Source organism: Trachypithecus francoisi, unplaced genomic scaffold (genome assembly GCF_009764315.1).
Source record: "Trachypithecus francoisi isolate TF-2019V2 unplaced genomic scaffold, Tfra_2.0 Lachesis_group21, whole genome shotgun sequence".
In the NCBI taxonomy this organism is placed as follows: Eukaryota; Metazoa; Chordata; class Mammalia; order Primates; family Cercopithecidae; genus Trachypithecus; species Trachypithecus francoisi.
The window spans coordinates 23,542,661-23,558,476 of NW_022681467.1; the positions used below are offsets into that span (position 1 = coordinate 23,542,661).

General features: G+C 59.2%; 2 protein-coding genes across 9 annotated transcripts in view; one reads left to right on the forward strand and one right to left on the reverse strand.

Annotated features, from left to right (window-relative positions):
* Positions 1-13,130, forward strand: SLC4A11 (solute carrier family 4 member 11). 8 transcript variants are annotated; one of them, XM_033185821.1, is made up of 20 exons: positions 1-254; positions 2,426-2,470; positions 5,516-5,680; positions 5,802-5,854; positions 6,101-6,332; positions 6,412-6,493; positions 6,778-6,901; positions 9,018-9,236; positions 9,324-9,417; positions 9,523-9,648; positions 9,736-9,849; positions 9,934-10,066; positions 10,321-10,394; positions 10,792-11,044; positions 11,116-11,222; positions 11,305-11,473; positions 11,564-11,737; positions 11,868-12,063; positions 12,146-12,315; positions 12,717-13,130. In XM_033185821.1, the coding sequence occupies exons 2-20, from the start codon at positions 2,440-2,442 to the stop codon at positions 12,784-12,786; spliced, it is 2,586 nt and encodes an 861-aa protein (XP_033041712.1). In that variant the 5' UTR covers positions 1-254; positions 2,426-2,439; the 3' UTR covers positions 12,787-13,130. The 8 variants fall into 8 exon arrangements, with proteins under 8 accessions (XP_033041712.1, XP_033041713.1, XP_033041710.1 ...); XM_033185822.1 differs by lacking the exon at positions 1-254 and adding an exon at positions 272-656; XM_033185819.1 differs by lacking the exon at positions 1-254 and adding an exon at positions 664-882.
* ITPA (inosine triphosphatase) overlaps positions 13,103-15,816 on the reverse strand; it is a 19,878-nt gene continuing 17,164 nt past the window's right edge. The window contains exon 7 of the mRNA XM_033185830.1: positions 13,103-13,860. Coding sequence (XP_033041721.1) covers positions 13,855-13,860 — 6 coding nt within the window. The 3' untranslated portion in view covers positions 13,103-13,854. The remainder of the gene's footprint in view (positions 13,861-15,816) is intronic.

The window sequence follows — 15,816 nt, forward strand, 5'->3', positions numbered from 1 at the left end:
TCGCAGGAGACTAAGCATCCGAATAGGCGCGTTCCCGGCCGGGGTGCAGCCGGTCCAGGAAAGGAGACAGGGCGCAGGGGCCATTTTGGGAAGGAAAGAGGCGGCGAACCATGACCTTGACCTAATAGAAGGCCGGAGGACGCGAAGAGGCCGGTAGAGAAGCTGGCGAAGCTCGCAGCGAGCAAACCCAAAGCAGCCGAGGTCGGAGAGCGCCGTCTCAGCGAGCCAGGACGTAGCCCGGGGATTGCACGGAGGTCCGTCTACTCAGTCGGGGCGCGCTTCCTGGAGGAGGAGGAGGAGGACTTGCCGCCGGAGCTACGGGAATAAATGCAGGAGGCGGGGCAGCCAGCGGGCGTGGCCCTGCGGAGCCCCCGGTCGAAAGGAGGAGACAGGGGCTGGCCGCGTACTTAAAGCGGACGCGGGGAAAGCCCTCCCGGGGTCTGCCTCAGTCGCACAGCTCGGTGGGCTCGTGGGCTAGTCGAGCGTCTTCCCAGAAGCTCCCAGCCCTGTCCAGCCCCGTCCAGCCCCTAACCCCGCGACGCTGTGTTCGCTGGGTCCGGTGCGCACAGGCTCGAAGGAACTGGGTCTACTCGGTTTGGCCCAGCAGCTGCGGGCGGCGGGGAGCAGCCCGGCCCGGCTGGACCAGCCTCCCGCGGGTGAGGGCGCGGGCGGGCGGCCGGGTCCCAGCCCTCGTTAGCTCTGCCTCCCGCGCCCGGGCGTGGCGTCTGAGCGGCACTAGGACCCAGGCGCGGCGCGGGGGTGTGTCGCCGGCTCCCGCTGCTGGCCTGCCCGAGTCGCGGAGTTTGGGGTCCAGAAACGCCGCAGTGCGCGAGTGTGCCATGGCCGCGGCCACTAGGCGCGTGTTCCATCTCCAGCCGTGCGGTGGGTGCCTGAACCCGGGGGCGGGGCGGAAAGGCCGCCCACGTCTCTGCCCCCGAGGCCGGCCAGGCGGGGACGCGGAGCCGTCGGGGACCCCGGGGAGAGCGCGGATGCCGTCGGCCTGCGCGGGCCGGGGCCGGTGGGCGAGAGGGCTGCGGGGTTCCCAGCCGCGGGGAGGACCGCACCGGTGCGGGAGGCCCGGGCGCGGCTTCGCGGCCACTGCGCGCTTGGTTTCATTAGAGCTCTGCTGTCGCCGTCTTGAATTTCTTACGCGGTTTGAGCAGACGATACAGCGGGTCGAGGGCGGGGAGCTCGAAAGTGGGCAGGGCGCAGCTGTGGGGCTCCCAGTGCCCCGAGCGCCGAGCTTTTGGGAGCCCGGCGGGCCGCCACCTCGGAAGGTCTCATTTAACCTTCCGCCCAGGCATCTTCCCGCCTGGCGCCGCGGTGGGGGCCGCCCGGTCTTGAGAGTCCCGGGACCCCTGACCGTGCTCTACGCGGCCGCGGCAGTTTCTCCCTTGCTCTGACACCCGAGGGCTAGCCCTGGGTCCCGGCCAGGACCCAGGTTGTACGACCCTTTACCTGCACGTGGGCCGCCGGGACGGAAACGGAGTGTGCACCAGCCCAACCTTCCCAGACCCTCGTCGCCCACAGCCGCTGTCCCTCCCGCGGCCTGGGACGCGCCCCAGCGCCCCCGCCCCCTACTTCAGGATGCAGCACCGGCTCCCGCCCCACGCCTACATTCACATCCTGCGCCCCGACCCCCCAGGTCTCCGAGTCTGGAGGCGCTTTCCTCTCGTGCACGCGGCCCCCCCCCCCCCCCCCGTCGCTTCCTTCCTCCGACCGCGAGGCAGAAACAGCCGAGACCATCCGGGGCCCGGCCCAGGGAGGGCGCAGCCTCCCCCGACCCCTGTGTCCCTCAGACTTTCATCCCACCCCCAATTGTTCTCCCTTTTGGACCAACTGCTCTGCCTTACAGGCTGTCGGGACGCGGTCCCAGGGCAGGAGACCGTTGCCTGTTGGCCCCCGTGTGACCTGGGGCGCGTGACGGGGGTCGGGGGAACTGCGCCTGCAATGGGCGTTTATGGCCCTCAGGACCGGTCTGAGAGTGAGAGGAGGGATGTGCAGAGAGGTCCCCCGCCTTCGCAGCAGAGGAGAGAGGGGGAGAGGCGCGCTCAGGCCCTGTCCCTTCCTCCCGCTGCAGCGGGGCAGGGTTTTGTCAGGAAAGCCGGGATTAGCGAACATGGTACTGGTACCAACTCGGTGGAAACACATCCCTAGAACGCCTCCTCACCTCTGACCCGCCTGGGCAGCCCCTAGCAGATGGGCTAAGGAATTGAATTTCTGAGATTAAGGCTGGCTTCCCCTGCTCCCCATGAGGCTCCCTACCGAGCAATGTCCGCTGCTTCGCTTTCTCCCTAGGGTGGCCTGAGTTGCATCCCTGGGAAGAGTGAAGGAATCAGCCAGGTTGGGGGGCGGGGAGACAGGTGTACACAGGAGGTCCAGGGCTTGGTCCATGGGGCTGGTGACCTTTTGGCTTCCCTTGCAGAAAACTCTCCCAGCATGTCGCAGAATGGATACTTTGAGGATTCAAGTGAGTACCTCTAGGGGAGCATGCGTGTGCAGAGAGAGCTTGTTGGGCAAAAGCCTCCAGGGCGTGTAGCCTACCCACCAGAGTCCTGTGGCTTTGGTCGCCTGTCTGGGCCACTCTAGTGCTGGAATGCTTTTGGCTTCCACTCTCCAGGAAGCTAGACACGGATCCCTCGCGGACCTGAGAGGGCAGGCTGCCCCTTCTCCTGGGCTGCTTGGACCAGGTGGACCCTCTGGGGTTCTTCCCCAAGGTTTTCTGTGACAATGGCCTGTTATCTGACTAGCCTTGGGCCAGGAATTCTGTATGCCCCTATCCCTCTGTCCTCACCCAGCCCTGGAGGGAATGGCTATTGTTGTCTCTTTAAAGAAATATAAGGTCTCTGTGCTGCAGTCCCTCGAGCACCTTCCTGTTGTCCCTGCTTGTACCAGTCCAGCTGTCTTCCTGCCCATGTCTCTGGGCTGGCTTCAGGCTGTGTCCTGTGCCCAGCCCCATGAGTGGCCTGACCACTCGAGGGTTGTTTGTAGAGCAGTGCGTAGACACAGGGCTGATGTGCCCTTACCCAGGGCCCACAGGACGTGGGGGCTCTGTGTGCTAGGCTGCTGGTGGGCAGGTTACATATGGAGCTGGGACTAGGACTTGGCATTGCAGGAGCCCTCCAGGGACCTGGTAGTGTCAGCTGGGCATTTCCTTAATCTAGGGGACCTGAGCACTAAGCCTAAGGTAGAGCTCAGGGCATCAGGGAAAGAATGGGGAAAGAATGGGGCTGTGTGAAGGGCAGTGGAGGGGACTAGTGGGTGCTGGTTGAGGGACAGAGGACAAGTTCGGGCCAGGGGAACCAAACAGTTTAAACAAGGCAAGCCTAACACGGGGAGGAAGGAGTTTGTCATGAGCTCCAGAACCAAAGCAGCGAGGATGTCTTTTTTCTTTTCTTTTCTTTTTTTTTTTTTTGAGACGGAGTCTCACTCTGTTGCCAGGGCTGGAGTGCAGTGGCCGGATCTCAGCTCACTGCAAGCTCCGCCTCCCGGGTTCATGCCATTCTCCTGCCTCAGCCTCCCGAGTAGCTGGGACTACAGGCGCCCGCCACCTCGCCCGGCTAGTTTTTTGTATTTTTTAGTAGAGACGGGGTTTCACTGTGTTAGCCGGGATGGTCTTGATCTCCTGACCTCGTGATCCACCCGTCTCGGCCTCCCAAAGTGCTGGGATTACAGGCTTGAGCCACCGCGCCCGGCCTGTATTTTTTAGTAGAGACGGGGTTTCACAGTGTTAGCCAGGATGGTCTTGATCTCCTGACCTCGTGATCCACCCGTCTCGGCCTCCCAAAGTGCTGGGATTACAGGCTTGAGCCAATGCGCCCGGCCTTTTTTTTTTTTTTGAGACGAAGTCTCGCTCTGTCGCCTAGGCTGGAGTGCAGTGACACAGTCTCGGCTCACTGCAAGCTCCGCCTCCCGGGCTCACGCCATTCTCCTGCCTCAGCCTCCCGAGTAGCTGGGACTACAGGCGCCCGCCACCACGCCCGGCTAAGTTTTCTTTTTGCATTTTTAGTAGAGACGGGGTTTCACCGTGTTAGCCAGGATGGTCTCGATCTCCTGACCTCGTGATTCACCTGCCTTGGCCTCCCAAGCGCGAGGGTGTCTTTTGACCTAATAGTTCTTCTCTGGGCTCTGGAGGTAGTGCAGGCCTGGGCCTGGGGTCACCAGTCCGTGAGGACTTTGATGCAGGAGGTACTGGGGCTTCTTGCCCAGAAGGGGCCCAAGCTAAACTCAGGACACTGGGGGAACAGGGCCTGGGATGTGCCAAGGAAACTGGTGGCGAGAGTGGAAATGAGTCAGGGTGAGTCACTCCCTGGCAGGTGCAGGCGTGGTGCTGACCCATCTCTGTTTCTGCACAGGTGTCTGTCAGGCATCAGTGCGGTCTGAACTACAAGGGCCCCTTTCTTGGAAGTACCTACAAGTGAGGAACCTTAGGGGACCCACAAGACAGGAAGGGCTACCAGTGGCCAGGAGTGAGGCAGGGACCTAGGAGGACTTCCTGGAGGAGGAGGTTCCAAGTGAGTCTTGAAAAAGGCCCTCCAGGGAGGGAAGCCCTCAGCTTGGAGGACAGGACCTGGCATGCCTAGGGTGCTGACCAACTGGCCTGAGGAGCCAGTGGTCAGGGCAGGGGGAGCAGAGCTGGCTCAGGCTGTGAAGCGTAGGCTGCAGGGAACCACCGCAGGGCTCAGGGCAGAGGAATATTTGCATGTTACCAGGAAATCTTCCTGTAGGCAGGGGGGTGCGCTGCGGGCCAGCTGCAGGAATTGAGGACCAAGGGGAGCAGGCTCTCAACTCTGGGGTCCCACATCCCACAGGTGCCATAACACATCCTCACTCTCCATGTGCCCTTACCCAGGGCCCCCAGGACATGAAGGAGGGGCACGATGGGGGCAGGGCGGACATGAGGCCCCGGGGTCCTCTCCTGTCAGTCCCTGGCTCTGTTTCCCTGGCTTTCCTGCTTCCTAGACCTTGTCTGATACCTGTACTGGGTCTCTCAGCCTCGATGCTTCTCCCTACCTGCCCTCCTGTGGAGAGGGAACTCCAAGACCCTGTGCCCACAAGGCAGTGTGTGTGTGTGTGTGTGTGTGTGTGTGTGTGTGAGAGAGAGAGAGAGAGAGAGTGCCACGTGGATACTGCAGCTTCTCTGCCTTTCCTGTGTCCCCTACTTTGGGAGGGCAGGGGCCAGGCAGTCTCGCCTGCATTATTGCACTCCGTGCCTGCCCCAGCGTGTCTGGAGTGGACATGTTTTTCTCACACTGAAGGGTCAAAGCCACGCAGGGTCCTGGTCCCAGCGGCTGGGGAATGCTGGAGAGTCCCTGTGTGGCAGCTGCCATGTCCTGTGTAGGCTGGAGCAGGACTAGAAGCTGCCTTCCTGGCCCGTGGGATGGCCTCTCCCATCACAGCCCGAGAGTGGGACAGTCCAGAGGTCCTTGCTCCTTGGGCTTGGAGCCCCTCCTTCCTGTGTGCGGCCCTTTAACAGCCAGGCCCTCTTGCTCTTGGGGGTCTCTTTTGGGAGCAGCTGGGTCTCTACGCTACTACAAGTGTGACACAGATGACACCTTTGAAGCCCGAGAGGAGATCCTGGGGGATGAGGCCTTCGACACTGCCAACTCCTCCATTGTGTCTGGCGAGAGTATCCGTTTTTTTGTCAATGTCAACCTCAAGATGCAGGCCGCCAACACGGGTACGGGGGCTGCAGCAGGGGCAGGCTAGGGGAGGGCACGGGACTGGGCAGGTGTGACTTGCCTTACTAAGAAAGACCTGAGGAAAGGGTGGCACCCTGAACCCTCCCCACTTTTCTCCAGCAGAGAATGAAGCGACTTCCGGTGGCTGTGTGCTCCTGCACACCTCCCGAAAGGTGAGCAGCCCGTCCTGCAGGTGGTCCTAGGGCCTCTACCTAGGGGCTGAGGTGGTGGCTTCCCTGAGAGTCCTTCTGCTGCTCCCCTCTTCCCACGCCTCCAGGAGCAGCTCAACAGAGAGCTCACACCAGCCCAGGGCTGAGGGCTGAGGGCTGGGCTGCTGCAGCTGGCTGGGTGGGAGGGACCAGGCAGTGACAGCATCTCATACATGGGCCCGTGTGGTTCTGTCCCTGGGGTCCCCTTAGTACCTGAAGTTAAAGAACTTCAAGGAAGAGATCCGTGCGCACCGTGACCTAGATGGCTTCCTGGCGCAGGCCAGCATCGTCCTGAACGAGACGGCCACCTCCCTGGATGATGTGCTGCGGTCCATGCTTCACCGCTTTGCCCAGGACCCTGACAACGCTGAGCCAGACTGCAACCTAGACCTGCTTATGGCCATGCTCTTCACCGATGCCGGGGCACCCATGCAGGGTAAAGGTGAGGCCGGTCTCCCAGCCCGGGCGGGGGCGTCGGCGGGGGCTGCTGACCCACCGCCCTCCGCCTACTCTTTCTGCAGTCCACCTGCTGTCAGATACCATCCAAGGGGTCACCGCCACAGTGACAGGGGTGCGGTACCAGCAGTCGTGGCTCTGCATCATGTGAGTTGCCAGGCCACTTGGCCCCCGCTTCTTGTCACCGTGGAACTGGGTATCCCATGTCCCCTGTGCCCTGCAGAGGCTGGCCCACCTGTGAGTCCTGGGGCTCTGGTGGCCCAATCAGCTCGGGAGAAGAGGGCTGAAGCACTGCCAAGAACCATCCCATTTGCTCTTCTTGGCCCTCCCTAGCAGAGGTTACCAGGGGTCAAGGTCAAGGGGGTTCTGGGTGGGGGAGCCCCAGCTCCCCAGGATGCAACTGTGCACTGTGTCCTCCTCACCCCTGCCAGCTGCACCATGAAGGCCCTACAGAAGCGGCATGTGTGCATCAGTCGCCTGGTTCGCCCACAGAACTGGGGGGAGAATTCCTGTGAGGTTCGGTTCGTCATCCTGGTGCTGGCCCCACCCAAGATGGTGAGTGGGTAGTGCCACGTCCTGGGGAAGAAGGACAGCCCCAGGTTACCTGCCCTCTCCTTGGGGTCCCTCCCACATGTCCTGGCCTCTGAAGGCCTGGTGCTCTCCCCTCCCCTTCACCTCAGCCCTGTGGGTGTGTCAGAAACATCTTGCTAGGCCTAGCAAGTCCTCATTTCCCCAGGGGTTGGCGGAAAGTTTCTGTTTCCTTGACTGAAAGGAAATGCTTTTGACCATTATCCTTATTCCAACATGGGGCCTTCCTTTGGCCTGCCCGCCCCGTCAGCTCTTCTTTGACTTGGCTGACTTTGTGATTTGTTGGCTGAGGGCCCCTGCTCCTTCCTGGGCCACACACCCCCTGGCTGGGACACTGTGATTTTTGTGGGAGCCGGAACTGATAAAATTTCGGGAGTCTTTTAAGGAAAAGGGTTTAACAAATCTCAACAGATGATTGCCAGGACCCCTCCCAAGGCCTTGGCAGGGTCTTCAGCTTCAACTTCCCTTAGCTTCTCGTGCTTCTGCCCCAGCCTTCTGTGTGAAAATGGGGTGCTCAGGGATCTCAGACGTGGCGGGAACCTCCCCAGATGCTACTATGCTGGTGTGAGAGGAAGGGCAGCCCCTGGGTTGGAGGGAGTGGCCCCCAGCAGGGTGCCCTGACAGAAGGAGCAATAGCTCAGAGCTGAGTTAAAGCCTGGTGCCTAGAGGCAGATCCCCCAGCCCCTGACACTGGGCTCCTCCTCAGGAGCATGGACCTGTTCTTTTGGGGTTTTGTGTTTGTTTGTTTGTTTTTGTCTTTATTTATTTATTTGTTTATTTATTTTTGAGTCGGAGTCTTGCTCTATCACCCAGGCTGGAGTGCAGTGGCGCCATCTCGGCTCACTGCAAGCTCTGCCTCCCGGGTTCAAACCATTCTCCTGCCTCAGCCTCTGGAGTAGCTGGAATTTTTTGAGACAGTCTCGCTCTGTCGCCCAGGCTGGAGTACAGAGGCGTGATCTCAGCTCACTGAAACCTCCGCCTCCCAGGTTTAAGTGATTCTCCCGCCTCAGCCTCCCAAGTAGCTGGGACTACAGGCCCCCCCCCACCGCCAAAAAACTGCAGCCAGCTAATTATTTTGTATTTATAGTAGAGACGGGGTTTCACCATGTTGGCCAGGCTGGTCTTGAACTCCTGACCTGAAGTGATCTGCCCGCCTCACCCTCCCAAAAGTGTTGGTATTATGGGCGTGAGCCACCATGCCCTGCCAAGCATGGCCCTCTTCTAAAGCAAACATGCACAGTGCCCCAGGACTATAGTTTGAGCAACAGACGGGCAGACACTGCCCCTAGGTGAGCAGGTTGCCGTGATGAGGGCCGTACACTGAGTTCATGAGTTCATGGTTCATGGACAGGCTTCACCTTGGCCAGGCGAGAGACAGAGTGCCTGATGGGCTTGGATCCTCTCCGAAAGTCAAACCAGCAGACAGTGCAAATACCACTGGGGAAACGTAGCTGATAAACATTTTTCTCCATTGTGGTTTCATTATCTGTGATTACATAGACTTTTGTTGCTTAGGACAAAAGTAATATCTTGAGTTTATAAGAAATCAGGAGTTTATAAGAAAAATATAGATCGATGGTAGTTGTGGTGTTCTGCCGACCTGGTTGAAATCATGGCAGAGTACACTAATGCCTGAACTTTGTGGAATAAAACCTGCTACCAGCATCTGGGCACAGTGGCTTGTGCCTGTAATCCCAGCACTTTGGGAGGCCTAGACAGATGGATTGCTTGAGGCCAGGAGTTTGAGACCAGCCTGGTCCACATAGTGAGACCTCGTCTCTACAAAAAGTTAAAATTTTAAAATTGCCTGGCATGGTGGTGCGTGCCTGTGGTCCCAGCTACTCAGGAGACTGATGTGGGAGAATCGTTTGAGCCCAGGAGGTCAAGGCTACAATAAGCCGTGAGTGTGCCACTGCACTCAGCCTGGGTGACAGTGAGACCCTGTCTCAAAAAAGCACAAAAAACAAACAGACAGAAAACCTGCTGCCAGTTGATGGGGAGAGCACCTCCAGCTGCTGGGCCCGGGCAGGGCCTCCTCTGTTCCACAGGGGTGGTGGATGTGACTCCCGTCCTCCACCCCTAGAAAAGCACTAAGACTGCCATGGAGGTGGCGCGCACGTTTGCCACCATGTTCTCGGATATCGCCTTCCGCCAGAAGCTCCTGGAGACCCGTACAGAGGAGGAATTCAAGGAGGCCTTGGTGCATCAGAGACAGCTGCTCACCATGGTGAGCCACGGTCCAGTGGCGCTGAGAATGAAGGAACACAGCACAGTCTCCTTCCCTGCCCACAGACACCCAGAGGTACAGGGTGGAGGTTGATATGGACTGGTAGGGTTGGCGGGGGCTTGGGCTGGACAGGGCTAACAGGCGCTCTGTCCTCTCCTCCAGCCCCTAAAGTGCAAGGACTTTGTCCCTTTCGGGAAGGGCATCCGGGAGGACATCACACGCAGGTTCCCCTTGTACCCCTTGGATTTCACTGACGGTATGTCAGCAGAGCCATCTGGGCCTCTGCTTTCCAGGCCTTGGGCCCACACGTGTGCCTGTCCTGCATGCCCAGCAAACCCTGTCTCCCGTCCCCCATTCCTAGGCATTATTGGGAAAAACAAGGCTGTGGGCAAATACATCACCACCACCCTGTTCCTCTACTTCGCCTGCCTCCTGCCCACCATCGCTTTCGGGTCCCTCAATGACGAGAACACAAACGGGGCCATTGGTGAGGGGCTGGTGGTAGGTGGTGGGTGGGGGTATGCTGGGCAGGGCCCTGGGCTGCAGTGCCCACCTGACCTCCCCACCCCTACAGATGTGCAGAAGACCATAGCCGGGCAGAGCATCGGGGGCCTGCTCTACGCACTCTTCTCCGGGCAGCCACTGGTGATTCTGCTGACCACCGCGCCCCTGGCGCTCTACATCCAGGGTGCAGTGGGGGCTGAGGCGGGAGATGGTGCCTGAGACCCCTGGTTCCTGCTAGGCCCTGACCCGCCCTGCCCCCTGCCTGCAGTGATTCGTGTCATCTGTGATGATTATGACCTGGACTTCAGCTCCTTCTACGCGTGGACAGGCCTGTGGAATAGTTTCTTCCTCACACTTTATGCCTTTTTCAACCTCAGCCTGGTCATGAGTCTCTTCAAGAGGTGACTGGCCCTTCTGTGAGCCTCTGGGACCCTTAAAGCTTGGGATCTGGCTCAGCCCTCTGTAACCCTAGGGTGATGGGGGTGCCCCCACCATATTGCTGCCCCAAGGGGCAGGGGTGGACTCAGGCAAGGCCTAGGGCCCTGGTCTTCTTCCGGACAGGAGGAGGCAGGGGACTGTGCAGGGGCTCAGGGAGGCCTCCCCCACCTGCCCCCTGACGACACCCGCTCTGATGAGGCCTATCGCCTCCTGACAGGTCGACAGAGGAAATCATTGCTCTCTTCATTTCCATCACATTTGTGCTGGATGCTGTCAAGGGCATGGTTAAAAGTGAGTGCGTCTGGGAGCTACCTGCTGCACAGGGCGCGCAGGCAAGATGGGAGGTTCTGCACTGCCCCTGGCTGGGGGCAGATAGGACCGGCTCAAGCTGAGTGTGTGCCCGTGGTCAAGGGTGCAGTGCTCTGGGAGCCCTGGGCTGGTAGAAGGCAGAGGCCTTCACGCTGGAGGGTGATGGGGCCACCGCAGGTGGGATCAGCAGTGGCAGAGGCACTGGGCTGACTGTGATGAGGTGTCAGAGATGGGACAGGGACAGTAGGCAGGAGTGTGGGTGCATGGGCATGTCAGCAGGGTCCCCTCATCTTCCCCCTGGAGCCCTTTCTCTCTGAGAGCCCCTCCCTCCAGGGCCACATGTTGGAAAGGGCTGAGGCCTGTGGGTCTGTGTCCACAGTCTTCTGGAAGTACTACTATGGGCATTACTTGGACGACTACCACACAAAAAGGACTTCATCCCTGGTCAGCCTGTCAGGCCTCGGTGCCAGCCACAACGCCAGCCTCCACACTGCCCTCAATGCCAGCTTCCGGACCAGCCCCACGGAGCTGCCCTTGGCCACGCACTCAGGCCAGGCGACCGCTGTGCTCAGCCTCCTCATCATGCTGGGCACACTCTGGCTGGGCTACACCCTCTACCAATTCAAAAAGAGGTGAGGGGCTGCGTGGGGAGGGGAGGGGCCACATGGGCCAAAGGCTGTGCTCATGCACCTGCTGTCCCCAGCCCCTACCTGCACCCCTACGTGCGTGAGATCCTGTCTGACTGCGCTCTGCCCATCGCGGTGCTCGCCTTCTCCCTCATCAGCTCCCATGGCTTCCGGGAAATCGAGAGTGAGTTGGGGCCGGGCGGCGGGTGGCGTGGGGTAGCTCCCCAGGTGCTGCAGGCATAGCAGTAGCCTGTCGCCTGCTGCAGTGAGCAAGTTCCGCTACAACCCCAGCGAGAGCCCGTTTGCGATGGCGCAGATCCAGTCGCTGTCCCTGAGGGCCATCAGCAGCGCCATGGGCCTCGGCTTCCTGCTGTCCATGCTCTTCTTCATCGAGCAGAACTTGGTGGCCGCCTTGGTGAACGCACCGGAGAACAGGTGTGGAGGGTGGGCAAGGGTGGGGTGGGTGGGGCCCGGGCCCCTGGCCCCTGCTGTGGGGCTCTGTCCACGAGTGCCCGTCTGCTGCAGGCTGGTGAAGGGCACTGCCTACCACTGGGACCTCCTGCTCCTCGCCATCATCAACACGGGGCTGTCTCTGTTTGGGCTGCCCTGGGTCCATGCCGCCTACCCCCACTCCCCGCTGCATGTGCGAGCCCTGGCCTTAGTGGAGGAGCGTGTGGAGAACGGGCACATCTATGACACGTGAGTGTGAGGCAGGCAAGAACCATGGACCCTGAGGAGTGGGGAGCCTCTGACCACATGGGACATAGGGAGGGATGAGGCCCTGTGGACAGGGGCGCAGAGGTGACGCTCGTGGCTCGGGGCGCTGCAGGATTGTGAACGTGAAGGAGACGCGGCTGACTTCACTGGGCGCCAGCATCCTGGTGGGCCTGTCCCTGCTGCTGCTGCCGGTCCCGCTTCAGTGGATCCCCAAGCCCGTGCTCTATGGCCTCTTCCTCTATATCGCGCTCACGTCTCTCGATGGCAATCAGCTTGTCCAGCGTGTGGCCCTGCTGCTCAAGGAGCAGGTGAGCGCTTGGCCCTGTGAGGGAGCGGCGTGGGTGGGGACACAGCCCCATGCCTGCCACACCCGGTCCCTGCTGCCCACAGACTACATACCCCCCAACACACTACATCCGGAGGGTGCCTCAGAGGAAGATCCACTACTTCACAGGCCTGCAGGTGCTGCAGCTGCTGCTGCTGTGCACCTTCGGCATGAGCTCCCTGCCTTACATGAAGATGATCTTTCCTCTCATCATGATCGCCATGATCCCCATCCGGTACAGGCGGGTGGGCGGTGGGCAGGAGGGGCCCAGTCTAGGTGTGGAGAATGGGTGGGCTGGGGCAGGGGCTGGGAGGAGAGGTCCCACCTAGAGGCAGAGAATGGGTGGGTTGGGCTGGGTGCCCAGGAGGAGGGGTCCTGCCTAGGGATGGAGAGTAGGTGGGCTGGGGTGGCTGGTGGGCAGAAGGAGCCCAGCCTAGAGGTAGAGTGGGCCGGTTGGGGTGGGTAGTGGGTAGGAGGGCCTCCAGTCTAGGAGTGGAGAGTGGGCGGGCTGGGATAGGCAGGCGGGGAGGAGAGGCCTAGAGCCTCGCCCTGTGGGTGGGCTGGGGTGGGCTGGAATGGGTGCCCACTGCCTTCTCTCTGATCCAGGCTCATCCTCCTGTCCCTCCCTCCCCGCAGCTATATCCTCCTGCCCCGAATCATTGAAGCCAAGTACTTGGATGTCATGGATGCTGAGCACAGGCCTTGACTGGCAGGCCCTAACCACGCCCCATTTGCCAGCTTCCCATGTCCTCCCAGGCTGGCTCTGGGGCTGTGAGGGGAGGTGTAGGTGTGTGGGTGACTGCTCTGTGCTGCACCTTCTCATGGCTGACTCAGGCCTGGGGCATCTGGGCATTGTAGGGGTGCAGTGGTGTGTGCCCACCCCTCCCATTATCCTTTAGCTTTGGGCCAAGAGCATTGCTCAGGGCAACTTCTGCCCAGGGTGGGTGGGACTGAGCAGGATGGATTTTCTTTTGAAAGAGAAACCATTTCCTTGATTGTGTAAGGAACTTGCCATACGCACATTAGAGAATAAAGCTGCTGTTTCTAGGCTCCTATGTGCTACCTTTGTCTCTGCTACTGCCACCCCACTCACACTCTGGGGAGGGGAAGCCCTCCCTGGGGAAGTGGAATGCAAGGGACAGAGTTTATGGAATGCCACCTGTGGGCTGTCACCTCCAACGTCACACAGTGGGTACTGGCCCAACAGTGAAGCATGGAAGATCCAGGAGGCCTTTGCATGGCCATTTTTCTAGGACCTGCAGGGAAAGCGTTCTGGGAATAGCATATGCAAGGGTCCAGAGGAGCGAGGGCTTGGGGCCACTGAGGCGCTGTGGCGGGTGGAGAGCAGTGGGGCGGGAGGGACCATCAGGGTGACAGCAAAAGACCCTGTGACTCTCAGATGAAAGCTGCCTGCCGGGAGGCCGAGGCTCCGTGTGGAGCACTTGTGAACCATCCCATGTGTTGTACGGATCCTGGATTTTATAGGGCGGGGGCAGCACTGGCGGGGATGGAGGGAGGTGGGAGGACTGCCGGTGGCAGGACACGGGGCGGGAGTGGTTTGATGGAGGGGGAAGGTGCAGGGTTTCTGGCTTGGTCATTTGTTGTTGGTCAGGGTCTCACAGTGGCAGCCAACAACAGGGAATATTGGCTCAGGGGAGCACCCTGTGCGCGGCAACAGTGGTCAGCAGGAACACCTAGGGCTCACATCACCTCCTGGACTAGCTTAACAAATGCCCCATGGACTAAGTTAGCAGACAGAAGAGATTGGCTCTATCTAAAACTGAAAATATATCTGAAATATGCAAATATCTGAAATATGCAAAGAATTCCTGCAAACCAACAAAGGACAGCAGCCCCAACAGAAGAGGCAGAGGCCGTGAACAGGGGAAGGAGGCCCAACTGTAACAGGAGTAGCGAGAGGTGCTCAGACCCCTTGGTAATTAGAGAACTGCAAGCTCACATGAGATGCCACCTTACACTGGGTAGCCTGGTGCTGAGTGGGAGATCAGGAGCCCCCAGGGCCCCGAGAACCAATCCAGGTGGGTATGAGCATGCTCGCATGCTCTGCACCCTGCTGTTTGGGGACAGGTAGCGAGTGTGGAAAAACCAACTCAAACCATTTTCCTCTGCTCTCACTGTGCACAACAGTCAACATAGAAGATTTCTGTGACCAAGTAAGGGATTTCTCATAGGACAGCTGCTGGGTGCCCACCAATTCAATTCAATTCAACCCAACTGCTACCTGCCAGGAGATAGCTTCAGAACCCCCAAGTTGAGGGCTCAGTCCCACAAGACCACCACTTCCTTCCCACCAGTCTGAGGTCTGGGCCTGTAGAACTTCTGATACTCTGTCTTCAACTTGGGGTTCCCACGACTCCTGTTTTGGGTTCAATTAATTTGCTAGAGTGGTTCACAAAAGTCAGGGAAACATTTACTTATATTTAGCAGGTTTTAATTTTTTTTTTCTTTTTGAGACGGAGTCTCACTTTTTTGTTTGTTTGTTTGAGACGGAGTCTCGCTCTGTCGCCCAGGCTGGAGTGCAGTGGCCGGATCTCAGCTCACTGCAAGCTCCGCCTCCCGGGTTTACGCCATTCTCCTGCCTCAGCCTCCTGAGTGCCACCTCGCCCGGCTAGTTTTTTGTATTTTTTTTTAGTAGAGACGGGGTTTCACCGTGTTAGCTAGGATGGTCTTGATCTCCTGACCTCGTGATCCTCCCGTCTCGGCCTCCCAAAGTGCTGGGATTACAGGCTTGAGCCACCGCGCCCGGCCTGGAGTCTCACTTTTAATGTGCAATGGCGTGATCGGCTCACTGCAACCTCCACCTCTGGCTCAAGCGATTCTCATGCCTCAGCCTCCCAAATAGCTGGGACTACACATGCCTGCCACTACGCCTGGCTAATTTTTGTATTTTCAGTAGAGACGGGGTTTCATCATATTGGCCAGGCTGGTCTTGAACTCCTGACCTCAAGTGATCTGCCTGCCTTGGCCTCCCAAAGTGCTGGGATTACAGGCATGAGCCACCGTGCCCTGCCTAAATTTTTTTTTTTTTAATTATTTTTTAAGGGTTGGGCATTGATGGATTTCCCAGTGATGAATAAGAGCTGAATGGGCCCAGGGCCTTGCCCCCCACCCTACTGGCTTATTAAAAAGGCTATTACAGAGAATTCAGATGAAGAGATGCACAGGGTGAGGTATTGGGGAAGGGGCACAGAGCTTGTGTGCCCTCCCCGGGGTGTCACCCTCCAGAAACCCCCACGTTTGGCTATTCAGAAGCTCCCCAAACCCTGGCCTTCTGGGTTTTTAGGGAGGCCTCATTACGCAGGCATGATTGAATAAACCACTGGCCACTGGTGATCAATTGAACCTTCAGCCCTGCCCCTCCCTGGAGGTGTGGCAGAGGGTGGAGACCGAAAGTCCCAGTCCTCTTGTCCTGTCTTGGTCTTTCCATAACCAAGCTACCTAGATGCTGCCAGCCACCTCATTAGCACACAAGAAGACATCAGTGTGGAGTTTCTGAGGGTTTTTAAGTTGTTTGCTAGGAAAGGGGTCAAAGACCAAATACATATATGTTTTTTTTGGGACAGGGTCTCACACTGTTGCCCAGGCTGGAGTGCAGTGGTGCGATCGTGGCTCACTGCAGCCTTGATTTCCCTAGGCTCAGGGGATCCTCCCACCTCGGAATCCTGAGTAGCTGTGGCCACAGACATGCACCACCGTGCTCAGCAAATTTTTCTAT